General features: G+C 43.1%; 1 protein-coding gene across 5 annotated transcripts in view; it reads left to right on the forward strand.

Moving 5' to 3' along the window:
• LOC115085477 (myelin P2 protein-like) overlaps positions 1 to 15,082 on the forward strand; it is a 110,546-nt gene that overhangs the window by 25,614 nt on the left and 69,850 nt on the right. Inside the window, exon 4 of one of the 5 annotated variants that reach the window (XM_029591544.1) lies at positions 3,713 to 7,697. The exons of the other annotated variants lie outside the window; for them this stretch is intronic. Coding sequence (XP_029447404.1) covers positions 7,687 to 7,697 — 11 coding nt within the window. The 5' untranslated portion in view covers positions 3,713 to 7,686. The remainder of the gene's footprint in view (positions 1 to 3,712; positions 7,698 to 15,082) is intronic. 5 annotated transcript variants of the gene reach the window in all.

Genomic DNA, 15,082 nt, shown 5'->3' on the forward strand with positions numbered 1-15,082 from the left:
AAAAAATCATCTAAATAATGGACAATGCGGCCCAAACCATTACGCTGTTCAACTACCCAATGCAAAAAAGTGCTAAACGCTTCGAAAAAAGCGCACGACACAGCACAACCCATCGGTAAACATTTGTCTATATAATAGTTACCCTCAAACTGAAATCCCAACAAAGGAAAGCAGCTAGGGTGAATGGGGAGCAATCGAAAAGCCGATTCGATATCTGCTTTCGCTAAAAGCGCCCCCTTTTCTGCCTCCTGAACAAGACTCACCGCTTCATCAAACGAGGCATATCGTACAGAACAAAATTCCCATGGTATCTGATCATTCACCGAAGAGCCCCGCGGATAAGATAAATTTAGTATAAACCTAAACTTACCGTCCTCCTTCTTCGGAATAACCGCTACAGGAGATAGGTACATATCGACGAAAGGCTGCGATGCAAACGGCCCCGCCACTCTCCCTAACCTAATTTCCGTCTCTAATTTGTCCCGAACTATCGCTGCATATGTCCTGGCAGACCTAGAATTCCTACCCCTCCCCCCAAGACTCGCACCCGCAAATGGGATTACAAAACCTTCCTTAAACCCCTCCCATAAAAATTGCCCCACATTATCCTTGGGATACGCCTCCAACCAAGGCCGCATCGCATTTAGCGAGATCGGCGAAACGGCCACCTTACACAAACCTTCAACTCTTTTCGCTTTTTCCTGGTAACCCACGTGCTTGCCCGCATTTGAGTGCAGAATGAGCTCCTCCGCAGGTAGCACACACGTGTCGAAACTTGCAGTCTGGGAATAGGCTGCCCTATTAAATCTCCAGCACACGTCATTCCCACCCGCCTTAGATCTAACTGCCTGCGATCCTTTCCCTGCCACGCCCCCAGTCTGAAAGGACTGCCCGGCCCCACTAAAGCCTCGAAACTCCTTCACCTTACTACCACCGCTAGTCCCCCCTCCGAACGCCTTCTGACCCCTCACACCCTTGTAAGACATTTGTGTTAACCACAAATTAATATCCTGCGAACCCCACGACATTGCCCTGTTCCCCGCCATCTTGTCCCGGAATTTCTCATCGTAGTTGAGCCAGGCCCAACCTTCATAATCACGGAACGCTCCCAATATGCTGTCGGCATAAGCCAACAAAGCCCCATACTGTCCTACCACGCTGGACAACCTTAAGAAGCCCCTCACCCAATTAACGATATTCTTCGCAACTTTAACCCCTTCTAGCTTCTTATGTTTCTTTTTATCCTTCTTCTTACTCTTTTTCACCCCTCTCCTCCCTCCCAATAATCTAAAGATATTTACATATCTTCTCTTCCGAATCCGTCTCCGCAGTTTCCTAGGAACACCTTCCCACAGCTCAGCTAAAGTCGCACACGCTGCCTGCCCTGCCCCATGTAATGGCCCTTCTGCCAACACCGCAGGATATTTTGGACCAGAGTCCGAAGATCCATCTGACGAATCTGACTCGCTATCAGACGAACTACTCGACACCTTCACCTTTTTCTTCCTGGCCTTCTCCTTGCTAGCCTTTTTCCTTTTTAAGTTCTCACCTGAACCTTGTGCTGCTGCCCCCACTCGCTGAGCAATAGAATCCCGACCTTCCCGCTCAAGTCCTGCACCTCGCCCGGCTTCGGCATCTTCAAATTCCCTGTCCCGCCATGCTTCTTGCCTCGAAGTCCCCGGCTGTGCATCATCCTCTGGTTCTGAAAGACAAAAGACCTCCCTACCACCCCCTTTGCTTGTCCCTTTCCCACTCCAACCCTGCACCTCTCTAATTCCACCACTGCGAATGTTAACCATAAATGACGGGCCCGCAGTACCCTCCTGTGCTGCTAGCCCCGCCGGTCCGCTGCTGGGCACATTCCCCTGCCTCCGCGCGCTCTTCCGTTGCCATGCCAACCATCCTCCGAATTCACGGCCATCCTGCCTGCCAAACCCCCTATGTGTCCCAAATCCCAACCCACCATACATCTCCTCGCCCTGCTTTCTGTCCTCGCACCTCCCACCGAAACCACTCTTAGCCTCTCTCATCTCCCGTCTCATAATTCCTACCCCTCCCCTTCTCACCTCGCACTCCTTAGGGCCCGCTCTAATCAACTTGCCCGGGACGTAGTCACCCTCCCCCACCCTAGGTGTCGCTGTCCTGCTGGCTGCTCTATCCATACTCCCCGGGCTGTACCCCGATGCACGCCGGAGCAGGCGGGCGGGCGACCCCCATGCGAACCGGCGCAGGCCAGCAGATCCCCGGTCTTTTCCTCTACCCCTGCCAGCAGATCCCGCCCGAGGCAACACCGGAGACGCTGACAGGGGGCGGGCCGGCTGAGGCCCCGCCCCCCGGGCGCCCAAGAGAGAAACCCCGCCGGGAACAGGCGCTGGGACAGCAGCCGATGCCGCCGGGAACCTGACCTGGGGGTCGGAAGGCTCGTCCGGCTCTAAGAAGCTAAAAGACAAAGCGGAGGCGTTTAAAGACACCTCCGCTATGTCTTCCCCCGTATCGGCCGCGGGAGGCGGAGCCGCGCCCGAGGCGGCAACGCCGACGTCAATGCTGACGTCATCGGGCTCGGAACCGCTCTCGCCGGAATCGGCGGCGGCGACAGCGGCCCTCAGCAAGCTCGATGCGCAGGATCCTGACGGCCCGGAGGGGAGAGAGCCCGGGGGGGCAGGGGAGGTAATCGACGCTCGGCGCGGGGCGTGCGCAGGCGGGAGGAGGGAGGCTGAGGCGGGGGCTCTGTGGGGCCGGGGGAGCCGGCCACGGCGGGGGGGCCTTTTTAGGCAAGCCTGCGGGAGGCGAGGCACCGGGAATAGGGGAGGGGGGGTAAGGAAAGGAACTCTGGGCGATATCTACGGCGAAGTAATGTGTAAACAGACTAATAATTTTTTTTTTTTTAAATTTTTTTTTTTTTTGTATTAACAAAACGAAAAGACCTCGACTAATAACTATGGCTGCCCTCACATAACACTCGGTATCTAGAGTTATAAGTCACTTCACTTAACAATAGTACCTACTCAACTGCCCGCCGCTGCCTCAGCCGTTCCTCACAGCCTGAGTAGCGAAACTGCCTTCCCATTATAACCTCCCCTATCCACCAATCCCTATCTCTCAATTCAAATTACTTCCCTTCTATTGGCCAACTTCCCACTACCCTCTTCTTCCCCCCCCCCCCCCCCCCCCCGCTCACCCTGCCTTGACCTTTTCCCCACATCTTTATTAACCCCTACCGCTCCCTTCACTTCAGTGAAGACGAGCTAACTCCACTTCATAAAGCAGCACAAGATATATTTTTGTATTTATTGTATACCACTAATCTTTATTGAAACAGTGGCATAGAAATTTTGAAATTTAAAATAGAATCGCTAAAGGGTGAAGTAAATTGTATAAGTGGAAAGAACTGGTTGACGGGAGTAGTGGGCCAAGTATAGATCCTTAATATGCACCTCCATGGAAACTGTCGTGGAGGGAAGAGAATTTGCCACAGGAGATGCACTCAGGTGCCAAGCGAGACCTTGGTGTGAAGTTCAGAGAATTTCAGTAGAAGTAGGTAGTTAACTGTGCCAGCGGCAGCACTGAGCTCAAGAACAACATCCTTCCATCTGGCACTTGCTTTGTTTAGAACCAGCTCATGGAAATAACATTTTGAGAAATACAAAACAAAGTTGTTTTAGACTGCTTCCTTGTGCAGCTTCAGAAAAGCTGATGGATGTTTTCTTTCCAGGTGATGGAGAGAGGCTGGTGATGAAAGGAGCTCACCTGACCATTGAAGAAATGCTCTCTGCTTTCAATTCCAGATGCATTGTGAAAGACCAGCAGACACAGGAGACCACCAAAAAATAAAGCCCCACCCCCTGCATGGCAGAGGGAGAGTTCTGTGTCTAGAGGGTCACAGGTCCCTCAGAAAACATCTGCTGAGATACACAGGCTGGATAAGTGGCCTAGAGTGAGCACAGAATCCATAACTATCTCAAATGTGCCATTCTGCTACTAAGCACTCAGTTTCAGGTATTTTCTGTCAAGAAAGACTAAAATATGTCACGAGGAAGCTGGTTTTGTTCACCATTGTGGTATGAGGTTCTGGATACAACCTCAAGAAAGGAAATGGTTAGCTGGTGCCCAGTACTGTATCCATGCAAAAGTTTTTTTTGTTTCTTTTGTGAAACGGCCAATGTCTCATCTTTTGCTATCTCACTATCTATTATATGAATAATGTTTGATAAATTAAAATCACAAAGTAAGCAAAATGGTTGATACCTGATGATGTAATGTGTCCTCTTTTTTTTTTTTTTTTTTTTTTAAATCTTGGCTGGGTTTTGAGGTTCCTGGAGGATGGTTCTGTTTATTATGACTACTAAAATTCCTGCTGCATTTTGTAAAAGAGCTAAAGTTGTAATCCAAGAATCTTGACTTAAAATTTTTCTCTTTTCTTCCTTTGTTCAAAAGTCTTTTCTTAATTATGCAGAATTTTGTGTTACCACTTTAACTTGGCTAAAATGTCATTTCAGACTTCTTGACTGAAAAGTAGGCAAGGATGTAATGCTTCTTATAGGTCAGAAGTTTAAAATATGGTTACATAATTGGTTACATTCAAAGAAAACCAGCTATTTATGTCTACCCTTATCCTAATTACTAAAGAGAGAACTTTACATGGTATTCCAAAGGATGGGTGGGGGAGGGGTGAACCCCTATAGTGAAATATTTCTTGACCAGCCCTTTGTAACTACAAGTAGATGAAGGAACAAGATGGAGAAGGGGTAATAAGATGATGGATAAGATATTGGGAGAGAGAACTGAAAGAATATATAGAATAGAAACATAGAAATGACGGCAGAAGAAGACCAAATGGCCCATCCAGTCTGCCCAGCAAGCTTCACACTTTTTTTTTCTCTCATACTTATCTGTTTCTCTTAGCTCTTGGTTCTATTTCCCTTCCACCCCCACCACTAAAGAAAGATGAAGGTTTAGATGAGTTATGGAGAGCAGTGGCAAGAGGAGAGAGAGTAGCTTTCAGATGATGGAAGTGAGGCACAAAATGAGCACTAGGAAACAACTGAACTGGCCTGTTTCTTTATAAGAAAAAGAAATAGAGATTCTAATTGAAGAAGGGAATGTGGGCAGGCATGCTAAATCTCATGCAGGAGTCTCAGACAATTGGAGAGTGTCTCATGCTCACACACAGTGAGCCCTGTGTCTCATACATTGGAGCTGAAGAATAGAGTAACAAAGCTGGCAGGATTCTTAAGCCTTGCCGACTGAAATAAAGGGAGAGTTATGAGACCAGATCAGCAAGCATGGAAGGGTTTCCAGGCACTACCAATTAAGAAATAAATTCTGTGCAATGGCAGACTGCACAGCCTTTGACTTGGAGTTCAGTAGGGGCAGTGGTTGCAAGAATAGGGAGTAAGGGAGAGTGAGAGATGGCCTAGATGGGAGGGGAGAGAAATAATGGTGGGACTAGGTTATAAGGGGAGGGGTTGGGAAGGAGAGATAAAGAAACAGAGGACTTGGTGGAGAGGGAGGTTAAAGGAGATGGTCTGGTGGGGCTGGCCTGCAGGGGACTGATGGGGCTTGGCAGCAGAGGAGAGAGAGAGAGACAGAGACAGAGAAATTAGTGGGAAGGAGCTATGGGGAGAGAGGGAGAGACTGGTGGAAGTGGCCTGCAGGGAAGAGAAGATGATCTGATTAGAAGTAGCTGGGGGAAGTGGTGGGACAAGCTGAGAGCCTTCTACACTTTTAGAGGTTGAAAAGCGGTCTGTACACCTGAAAAATCTGGGAATTCCAGGAGTATACCTTTTTCAGTTTTGTTTTCATATGAGGTTAATGATTTACAATATAAATAAAAGAAAGCTAAATATAATTTTATATTGCTACTTTAATTTAATTTACAAAGCAATACAATGTTTACATTTTTCCAGATTTATACCGTGGACACACTATTAGAAAAATTTCACTTTTTGGCCTTCAGTTCACTCACTGGGGTGATAAACCTCTCTCTTTGGGATGGACCATCCTTGGTGTCTCTGTGTGTCACTGGGTGCCCTGTTATCTGTGGCCGAAATATGACAGAAATAAGATGAATGGTTCAAAAGTTATTGGGGGAGAGAGAACACTCAGACATGATTCCCTATAGAAACTAGGCTAAAAAATATAACTTACAATTGTAAAAGTTATTTTAAAAAAAATGTAAGTGGAATGTAGCACTACTTCACTCTTGCTAGTATTATTGCCTGTATATAATTCTTTTTATTGAGTCAGCATAAGAATTATACAAAGATGATGCTGTTCATGAACCTTCACGACCACAAAGCTCTGGTTTACATGTCAGTCATCTTCTAACAATTCTTATGCTGATCCAATAAAAGTTGTGATAACCTCCACATAATTTAGCTTTTTCCAAGACAGAGATAGCTACTAGCAAGAGTGTGTGAAAATGGTGATGAGAGAAGAAAATATTCTTCACCATTTGGAAGTTTTTATTTAAGATTATTTATTTAAAAATTGTTTGTTTTTTTAGATTCTGCTGTATTTGAAATAGCATGTTCTAAGTGGATTATAGCATGTATACATGTAACAACACTAGAACAGGTTAAAACAAAATAACCAAACGTTTACAACTGTCAAATTTGACATAAAAATGAAATTGTGTTTAGGTCAGGGTTATCAAGTAAGTAGAGAGATGAAGAAGAACCTAAGACATCGCAGCATGTATTTGAGAAAAGTAAACAGGATTTGCCACTTTTCTGAAAGTTTTTTTTAGGCCAATTCTTCATGAATCTCTATTGGGAGGGAATTATACAGAATAGGTCCTACCACAGAGAACGCATGCCCTCATGTGTCTTATTTATATATTAAATTTTAATATATTCCACCTTTTGGCACGTCAGCATGGATTATATTCAGGTACTGTAGGTATTTCCCTATCCTTAGAGGGTTTACAATCTAATGGCCCTATTTACTAAGCATTTTTTCCATAGATACAAAATAGGTAAAAACCTTAGTACATAGACCCCTAAGTTTGTACCTGAGGCAATGGGAGGACAAAATGACTTGCCCAGGGTCACAAGAAGTGGCAATGGGATGTGTGATAGTTGTTAGACAACCCTAATTAATGTTGCTGTTCCCCAGCAATCAGCTTGCCCCTTGAAACACTGAGTTTGAAAGGTGGTGTTTGTTTTAGTCATCGCCATCGGCCATTCACTCAGAAGGGATGGATTAATGAAACAGGAACTTTTACTGTTAACAGCAGTAACCCCACACACCAATAGCCTTGCTCTGCAAGCTTCTCCCAGCAATCCCCATTTCTTCCAGGTTCATTTCTGCCACGCCACTTAGTGGTGACCTTCAGTGGAGCGCATCATTTACTCACAAACAGTTTCATTTTTTTTTTGGACCCCAAAATATAGAGGAAGGGCTTCAGAATTCTTAAATGTCAAAACCCTGAAATGTGAAAGGAGGGTGCAGCAGGATGCAGCTGTTCCTCCATGAGCCAGCACTGCTCATTGGCTCTTCCTCAGACAACTGCCTCTGGATTTCATTGGCAGGATTACTCTGTACCTCCAGGCATTCAATGAGTGGCGCTCTGCTATTGGCCAGCAGTGGCTGAAAGGCTCTGAGAAACTAACAACTCTATTGGTTCTCGGAAGCTTTACTGGTCTCCTAGCAACATCTTGTTTTCAGCTGAAGCACCCAGGAAGAATGCCAAAGAAGTAAGTCCTTAAAGGTTTAAATTGTTCACCTGTTATTTCTCGCTTCAACAGAAACTTGGTTTAAGATAACAATAGAGCCCATGCGCTAAGTCTCTGTCTCACTCCACACGTGTTAAAGCAGAAACGAGAAGGCACCGAGCCTCGAGTGAGGGTTTTAGACGTTGGAGGCACTTCCCTGGCACAGGGCTCTGAGAGCTTGGATGTGGTGGAACTTCCCCATGCTCTGAAGGGTCTGTGCCTGGACCCCATGGTTCGAGGCTGAGCTGCGCTGGTCTCCCAGAGACTATTCTAAGATCTTTGAGAGACATGATTGGTGAAAACGTTCAGTCGCCTACAAGGTTTGGCCTGGCCAATACTGATTACCACAGTGTTTTAGGTGGAGTTGGATAGAGTAATCACTGAGGTACTACAGCATCAGCAAGATACGTTATCTCACACCGCATGACCCACGTCTCAGTTCATCTCTGTTTGCACCAAGCACATCAAGCACCAATGCTGGAGCAGAGCTCTGGGAAATGCTTTCCCAGTATTTACTGCCTTCCCATGCTGCTTATGCTGAAACTGAGGCGCCCATATACAGAGCTGTCTCTGCTGTAGGCTGAAACACCAGCCATACGGATTTCTTCTCACGTGGAGGCTATGGAGAAGCTTCAGTTACCTATCAACACCCTGGGCTCCTGCTTGCATTGGGTTCACAGGAGATGAGTCAGCCATCTGTATGGTGGGGATCTGGGATACACCATAATAGAATTAAAATTAGTGCTGCTGGCTGCACATACCCAATATCATAGGTTGACCCTGGGAGGCTTTAAGCCATGCAATCCTTTGTTTCCTTTGCTCTCATATAATCCCCCATTCCTCACATGTTTTTTCTCTATCAATGCCTCCCCCCCCCCCCCCCCCCCCCCACACACACCCACATACCCCATCACCACCACCTCCTGCATGATCCTCTCCCAACCAGCCAGCAGGAAAGTTGAACTTCATGCTATGTTTGCTCCTCTGCTGACTGGCTTATAGTATGAATGTGTGGGGGCTTCATAGTCTTGCAGATTCTGCTGGCATTGTGTAATCATACCACAAACTGAACCATACTGACAGAGGAGACAGAAGCAGATATGAGAGAGATGTGGGAAGTAATCCTCCACTATAATAATGTATGAAAAAGTGGGAGGGACAGGGGCATTGAGAGAATCCTACAAATAACCTATGAAAACTTAATCAGTCTCTGTTCCTGCCCTTTCCCAATGAAGATACCACCTCCTTGCCTTTCTAATTCAAGTGACTTTCCTTCCTCCACCAGCTCATTCTGGTGCCTGAGCTCTGCCTTTTCTACCTTTACCCCACTTCAAAGTGCTGACATGCTTTTTACTCACCACATGTGTGACTCATTTTAGGGCCTGAATATGAGAATGTGAAAGACTATCACCAGTGGGGGAAATGTTAGGACATATATTAGCAAAGGATGAGTAGAATCATTACATGGCTGGATGTACTTGGAAGCAAAGGAGTAGGAGGAGGAGAAAGGTCCATAGCATGAGGGGGGAAAAGCAGCCTCATCAGAGGACGAGTGTCACTATGGCGTCCACTTGATAGAGTTGATGATGAGTGAGTAGTAAGAAGGGTTGTTGTCAGTGTGGGAGATGGGGGAACAGTGAAAAAGAGCAGTAGCATCATTTGTTGGAAGAAAAAGAAAGAGGAGGAGAAATGTTGGCCCTGGGACGAGTATGGGGAGAGAAAGAGGAACACTCCTGCCTTCAGAACCTTATGATGTTCATCAATGAGCACTTTTATTACTTTTAATTCTGTCCTGCAAAAATTCCCCTTTATCTTTATTCAAATCTATATGCTGCCAGCTGCCATAGCCTGGAGCGGTTCATATAATGGAACATGCACACTTAAAAATCACACAAAATATCATCATGCAAACATATAAAAATGACAGCAGTATATTCCAGTAAGGTTTTAAAATGTCTGTCTTCAAGCATATTCCAAACTGTTCCTCAAAATAAAATTTTAACATTGGCTACTCTGGTAGCACAATATTTTCAGAAAATATAGGGCCAGATTGAAATTTCAGGCATAGGCAAAAATTGTACAGAAACATGCAGGGCAGGTTTTTATGCTTCTCAAGGTAGCAATGTTGGGAGGAATTATAGAAAAAGAATCTGCCTGTCTAACCCTAGGCTGCAAAAAAAAAAAAAAAAAGGGACAAATTCACCAAATTTGGCATGCAGGAAGAAAATGTGAAAATTTTAAACATTTTGGTCAGTATTTTCAGAGAACCAAGCCTCCAAAGAAAATCTCCATTGCTTTCTGTGAAAACAGAGGCTGCAGAAGTTTACAGGTGGTCCATTCCAAAAGCTCCCCTCACCCTTCTAGCACTTTGGCACAGAGCAGCACAGGCAAACAGAAACATGAAAAAAATGTGAAGCAGCCTTTGAAGGATAGCACCTAAACTCCCCCCCCCCCCCCGCCCCCATGTACACCCTTCAAATACACACCACACATTCTTATACCCACATGCACTTACACTCCCCCTGCACAAAAAGCTGTTCCAACCACACCGCTACCTATGCACACATACAGATATACTCCCTAGAAATTACACACAACACCCTACATGCACATCTCTGCCACAGACATTCCTTCCCCATAGAACCCCCACGTATATAAAACCCTACCCACCAAAACACACACACAACCCTTTCCACCCATACCTATATATGCATCCAGCTACACCTCCACATAAGCACACAAACCCATATCCCCAAACACCTCCCCATACACAACCTTCTACCTATACATACAGCCATATCACACAAAAATCACACACTAAACCCTTGCACAATCTCTTTCCCCCACAACACTCTACCCATCCAAAACTCCCATATCCCCCACATCCCTAAACACACATTCTCGCAACACCCTATGCATCCCTCTTCAAACAGTGCCCTTTCATCCGTCACACATTCACATACAACCCCAACACACTTCACCAACCCTCTCCACAAGTTCATACCCTACACCCACACCTTGTACAAATCTATGTTGAAAAGCATTCCTGAACGCATGCCCCTATATTCTTCCCCTATTTGTTAGTACTTTTCAACACATCTGAAAAATGCAGTGGTTGAGTAGTCCACCCTTGCATATATTTGTCTATAGGTACACTAACTTTCATTAAAGTGAAGCAATCGTGTTCAAACTGAAATTTAGCCATGGTCCAATAATTTTTATGGAAATTCACCAGAACTTGATCAATGAAAAGTTGAAAATGTTAATCCATGTCTATGCATGATTTAGACTACCTTTAGTTAAATTTAGCACTTCTAGAAAAAAATTCTACTGTAACTTTTGTAGATGTTTGACCATTTTTCTGTGGAGAATTTTCCTGAAGTTGCAGAAAATTAAATCCTGTGGATGACATCCAACTGAGGGTTACTGTGGTGGATGATCCAGGTGGATGTGATTTAAAAGTGAATACCTGCCTCTTTACTGTTTGCAGATTGGTTAGGATGTTATAAATTTAAATTAAATCCTGACAAGTCGGAGCACTTATGGCTTGGTAAGCATGGAAGAGTGCTTTCATTTATTTTGACTGTTTAGGAACTGACCTTGCAACCTAAGGAAATTGTTAGAAATTTGGGGGCTTTGCTTGATCTTGCTGTAACAATGCAGAAACAAATTAGTTCTGCATATTTCAGCTTGCACAAAATACATCACATTTGTTTATTTTTAAAGGAAAAAGATCTTGTAACTGTGGTTTCTATTGCCTAGATTATGGTAATGCACTGTATTAGGGGTTACCAAAGGAAACTTTTTCAGGCTGATGCAAATCAGTGCTCTCAGCTGAGCGCACAGGTTAGCTCATAGTTTTACACAAGTTTTGGACACGTGTCCACAACCCCTTATGCTATAAGGGGATTAGCGCATCCAACCCCTGGAGCAGGCGTTAATATTTTTCTGTGCAATAAACATATGTTTAAAAAAAGAAAAAGTACAAAAAAGCAGAAAATACAAAAAGGAGGAGAAGGATTGATTTTTAAAAAAAATTGAAAAAAAAAAGTAAAATTGAGTGTCCGTTTTCCTAACCCGCTGATAGCCACCTCTCCTGGGCGCCCACTGTTCTGGAGACACTAGAAGCACACAATTTCCCCTAGTGCCTCCTTTTTACCGCGGCAGCCAATTTTAAATATTGGGCACCCTGGAGATCTCAAATAGCACACATTGGGAGAGTGGGTGCTCAATCATGAGCGCCTTTTGTACCCCATGCAAATATTGCATTGACCTGTCTAAGCGTTAGCAGTCCAGCTGCAGTATTTTGAACATGCAGTTGGGAAAGAAGGTGCATGATCATTCTACCCCTTTACTTTTTGAGTTGCATTGATTACCTGGGTAACAAAGGATATATATATATATTTTTTTTTAAGCTGTGCATCGAGAAGTCCAAATGATCAAATTTACAAACAACACCTAATTTGATTTATTTAAAAAGATTTATATCCCACACCTTAAGGTTCGACATGTTGAACAACTAAAAACATGCATAAATCTTTAACACATATAAACAAAATGTACATAAAACCATTAAAGATAGACCAAATATAAAAACTAATAAAGATTAAATTTAAAAAAAAAAAAGTTACTTGTAAAACCTCCGGTAGTGACGTTGGAGACAGTTTGGAGTGCCCTAACTATGCTTGAAAACGCAATTATGTCTTTAACAACAGTGATTAAAGACTCACCATCACAACTAAACACTGTAAACCTGTTGGTGTTAAGTCACTCAAATTAGATCCAAGAGATGGATTTGCAAATTCAATAGATTAATTCTGTGCAAGCTAATTTAATACAAGGAGATACAAGAATTGAAAAGCTTATGGAGATGTTGGGATAACAATGTACGTTTTAACAACTTACGAGTACTAAATTTTCCAAAATGCAAGCTAATATCCCCTAAAGAGCAGTTTAAAAAGTATCTACAAGATGTACTGTCTTTTCCAGATGGAGAATCATTGAATATTATAAAAATGTATTTCCTAAATGAGCAAAGACGAGATGGTAAAATTGTGAATACTCAAGTGGAACTGCCTCAGATGGAATCACCAATAAGGGATTTAACAGGCTTCTTGGAAATTACACAAGAAGAGCAAGTAGAAAAAAGAGGGACTTTAATTGTTAGATTTTTGATACCTACGGAGCGAGATAGTGTGCTGACTATTTCTCAGAAATCGCAATAAAACGTACTTAGGAGAAAAAATTTGGGTATACCCCGATATAGTGAGAACTACGCAAGTACGTAGGAAAGAATTTCTGGCACTATGTCCCAGAGCTCGCCAGATGGGAGCTTTGATAACTATAAGATTTCCCTGCAAATGTATTATGAAAATAAATCATATATGTTATGTTTTTATGGAACCTGATCAGTTAGAAACATTTTTGTTCACGTGGGGATAATGGGGATGGTTCTATTAGAAATGCCAGTGTGTAATAATCTCCGCAATTTCTCTCTTTCTTTTATTTTCTTTTTGAAAATATACATTGTATGATTGCTCTAACTCCACTTTGTTCTCCCTATTACATAGTAATCGCAGGGAAAGTCAAAATATGTGTATACCACTTTTTTGGAAAATTGTATGTAATGATATCCCCTGGAAACTCTCAGACATGTTATTATTGTCTTGTTGTTTATTATAAAAACTAATAAAGATTAAATTAAAAAAAAAGATGGACCAAGGTGTCATATCAATATAGTTGAGCGAGCAAAGGTCAATTAATCAGGAAGATCAAACACCTTCCTGATTAGGAATGTCTTTGTTGCCTTCTTGAAAGCTTTTATAACTAGAGGAAGGGGGAAGGCATTCCACACTGTTAGGCCAGCCACCAAAAAGGCTCCTTCAAGTGTCTCTACAAGGTGTGTGTGTTGGAGAGATGGAATATCAAATATACTTTGTTGCATGGAACTCAGATCCCTAGCAGGGGCATAAATCCATAAAATGGAGTTAATCCATGGCAACTTTGCGTTATTCTGCAGCTTGAAGACAAGCATGGCGATTTCAAAATAGTTTTTTGCTGAAGAGGGAGTCAATGCAGGGTGTGAAGAACAGGTGTAATATGCTCTTGTAAGCGAGACCCTCTCAGCAGGCAGTTGGCAGAGTTTTTTTGTTCAGGGCCGTATTCAATAAGCTGGTGAATAGACAAATTATCCGGGTAAAGAAAACTGGATAAATTTAGGCAAGTATATTCAGCGGAATATATGGTGAAAGTTACAAGTATACATGTCGCTAAATAACTTTAAAACTTAACCAGCTAAGCTTACAGATAACTGGTTAGGTTTAAATGTTATGTGACCCTGTATGGCTAGATAACTTGACCCTTAACTGGATACCTTTGAAATGCGACAGTGCAATTCTATCAAAACTTTTAGAACTCTTTTAAAAAACCTTTTTGTTCAGACTTGGTTATTTTTAATTTTCTTTGTCCTTTAATCTGTGTTTTCTATGTTTTAAAAGAATTTATATTTTTTCTCATTATTTTATGATGTACCTTTTTATGCATGTACCTTTTGTAAATCTCCTAGACCTTCATTGTGTTAGGCGATTCATAAATTCAATAAAATGTAAATTAAGTGGCACAGTTTAAAAAAAAATAAAGTTAAGTGAGGGCCTGCTGCTTGATTCTCATCCACCCAAATAAATAATAATTGGTCTTCCAGAGCTAAGACCACCCCCAAACTCTCCCAAGTGGCTATAAATAGTGTTGTGGGGTCTGCAGGTAAGACCTCCCCTTCTTAATTTTTTTTTTTTAATTGTGCTTCCTTCTGACCCCCTTCCCATCTTCCACTTACCTACAATCTCTTTGTAATGCACCCTCCACACAGATATTCTGCATCTCCTTCAGATCTTCAAAATACTGGCTGGGAACAAGGTATTTTCTTACCTGCTCCCAGTACTTCCAGCTTTGCTTTGACACCATAGCTGCAACACTGTTTATAGCCACTTAAGTGGAGTTTGCGGGGGATGGGGGGGGGGGGGGCCCTCAGCCTGGCAGGGCCATTTTATTAAATGTTTGGGGAGAGGAGAAGTGATGAGAAATGAGCTGTTGGTCCACACTTAACTTTTTATTTTTTTAAACAGTGCCACTTATCTGGATATCTTTTGAAGATATCCAGTTAAGTGGCACGTTATCCAGTCTCACAAGGCTAGATAACTTAGCCGGATGCAATTGAAAATTGGCTAAGTTAACTAGATAACTTAGGACCACCCAATAATGCCCCTTTTTTATTCAGCTATTTTAGCCAAATAAGTCATTATCTGGCTAAAATCTAGATGGATAAAGGCTCCAATATTCAAAAAGTTGCCATTTAGCTGGATAAATTTGAG

The sequence above is a fragment of the Rhinatrema bivittatum genome, chromosome 2, assembly GCF_901001135.1.
Source record: "Rhinatrema bivittatum chromosome 2, aRhiBiv1.1, whole genome shotgun sequence".
In the NCBI taxonomy this organism is placed as follows: Eukaryota; Metazoa; Chordata; class Amphibia; order Gymnophiona; family Rhinatrematidae; genus Rhinatrema; species Rhinatrema bivittatum.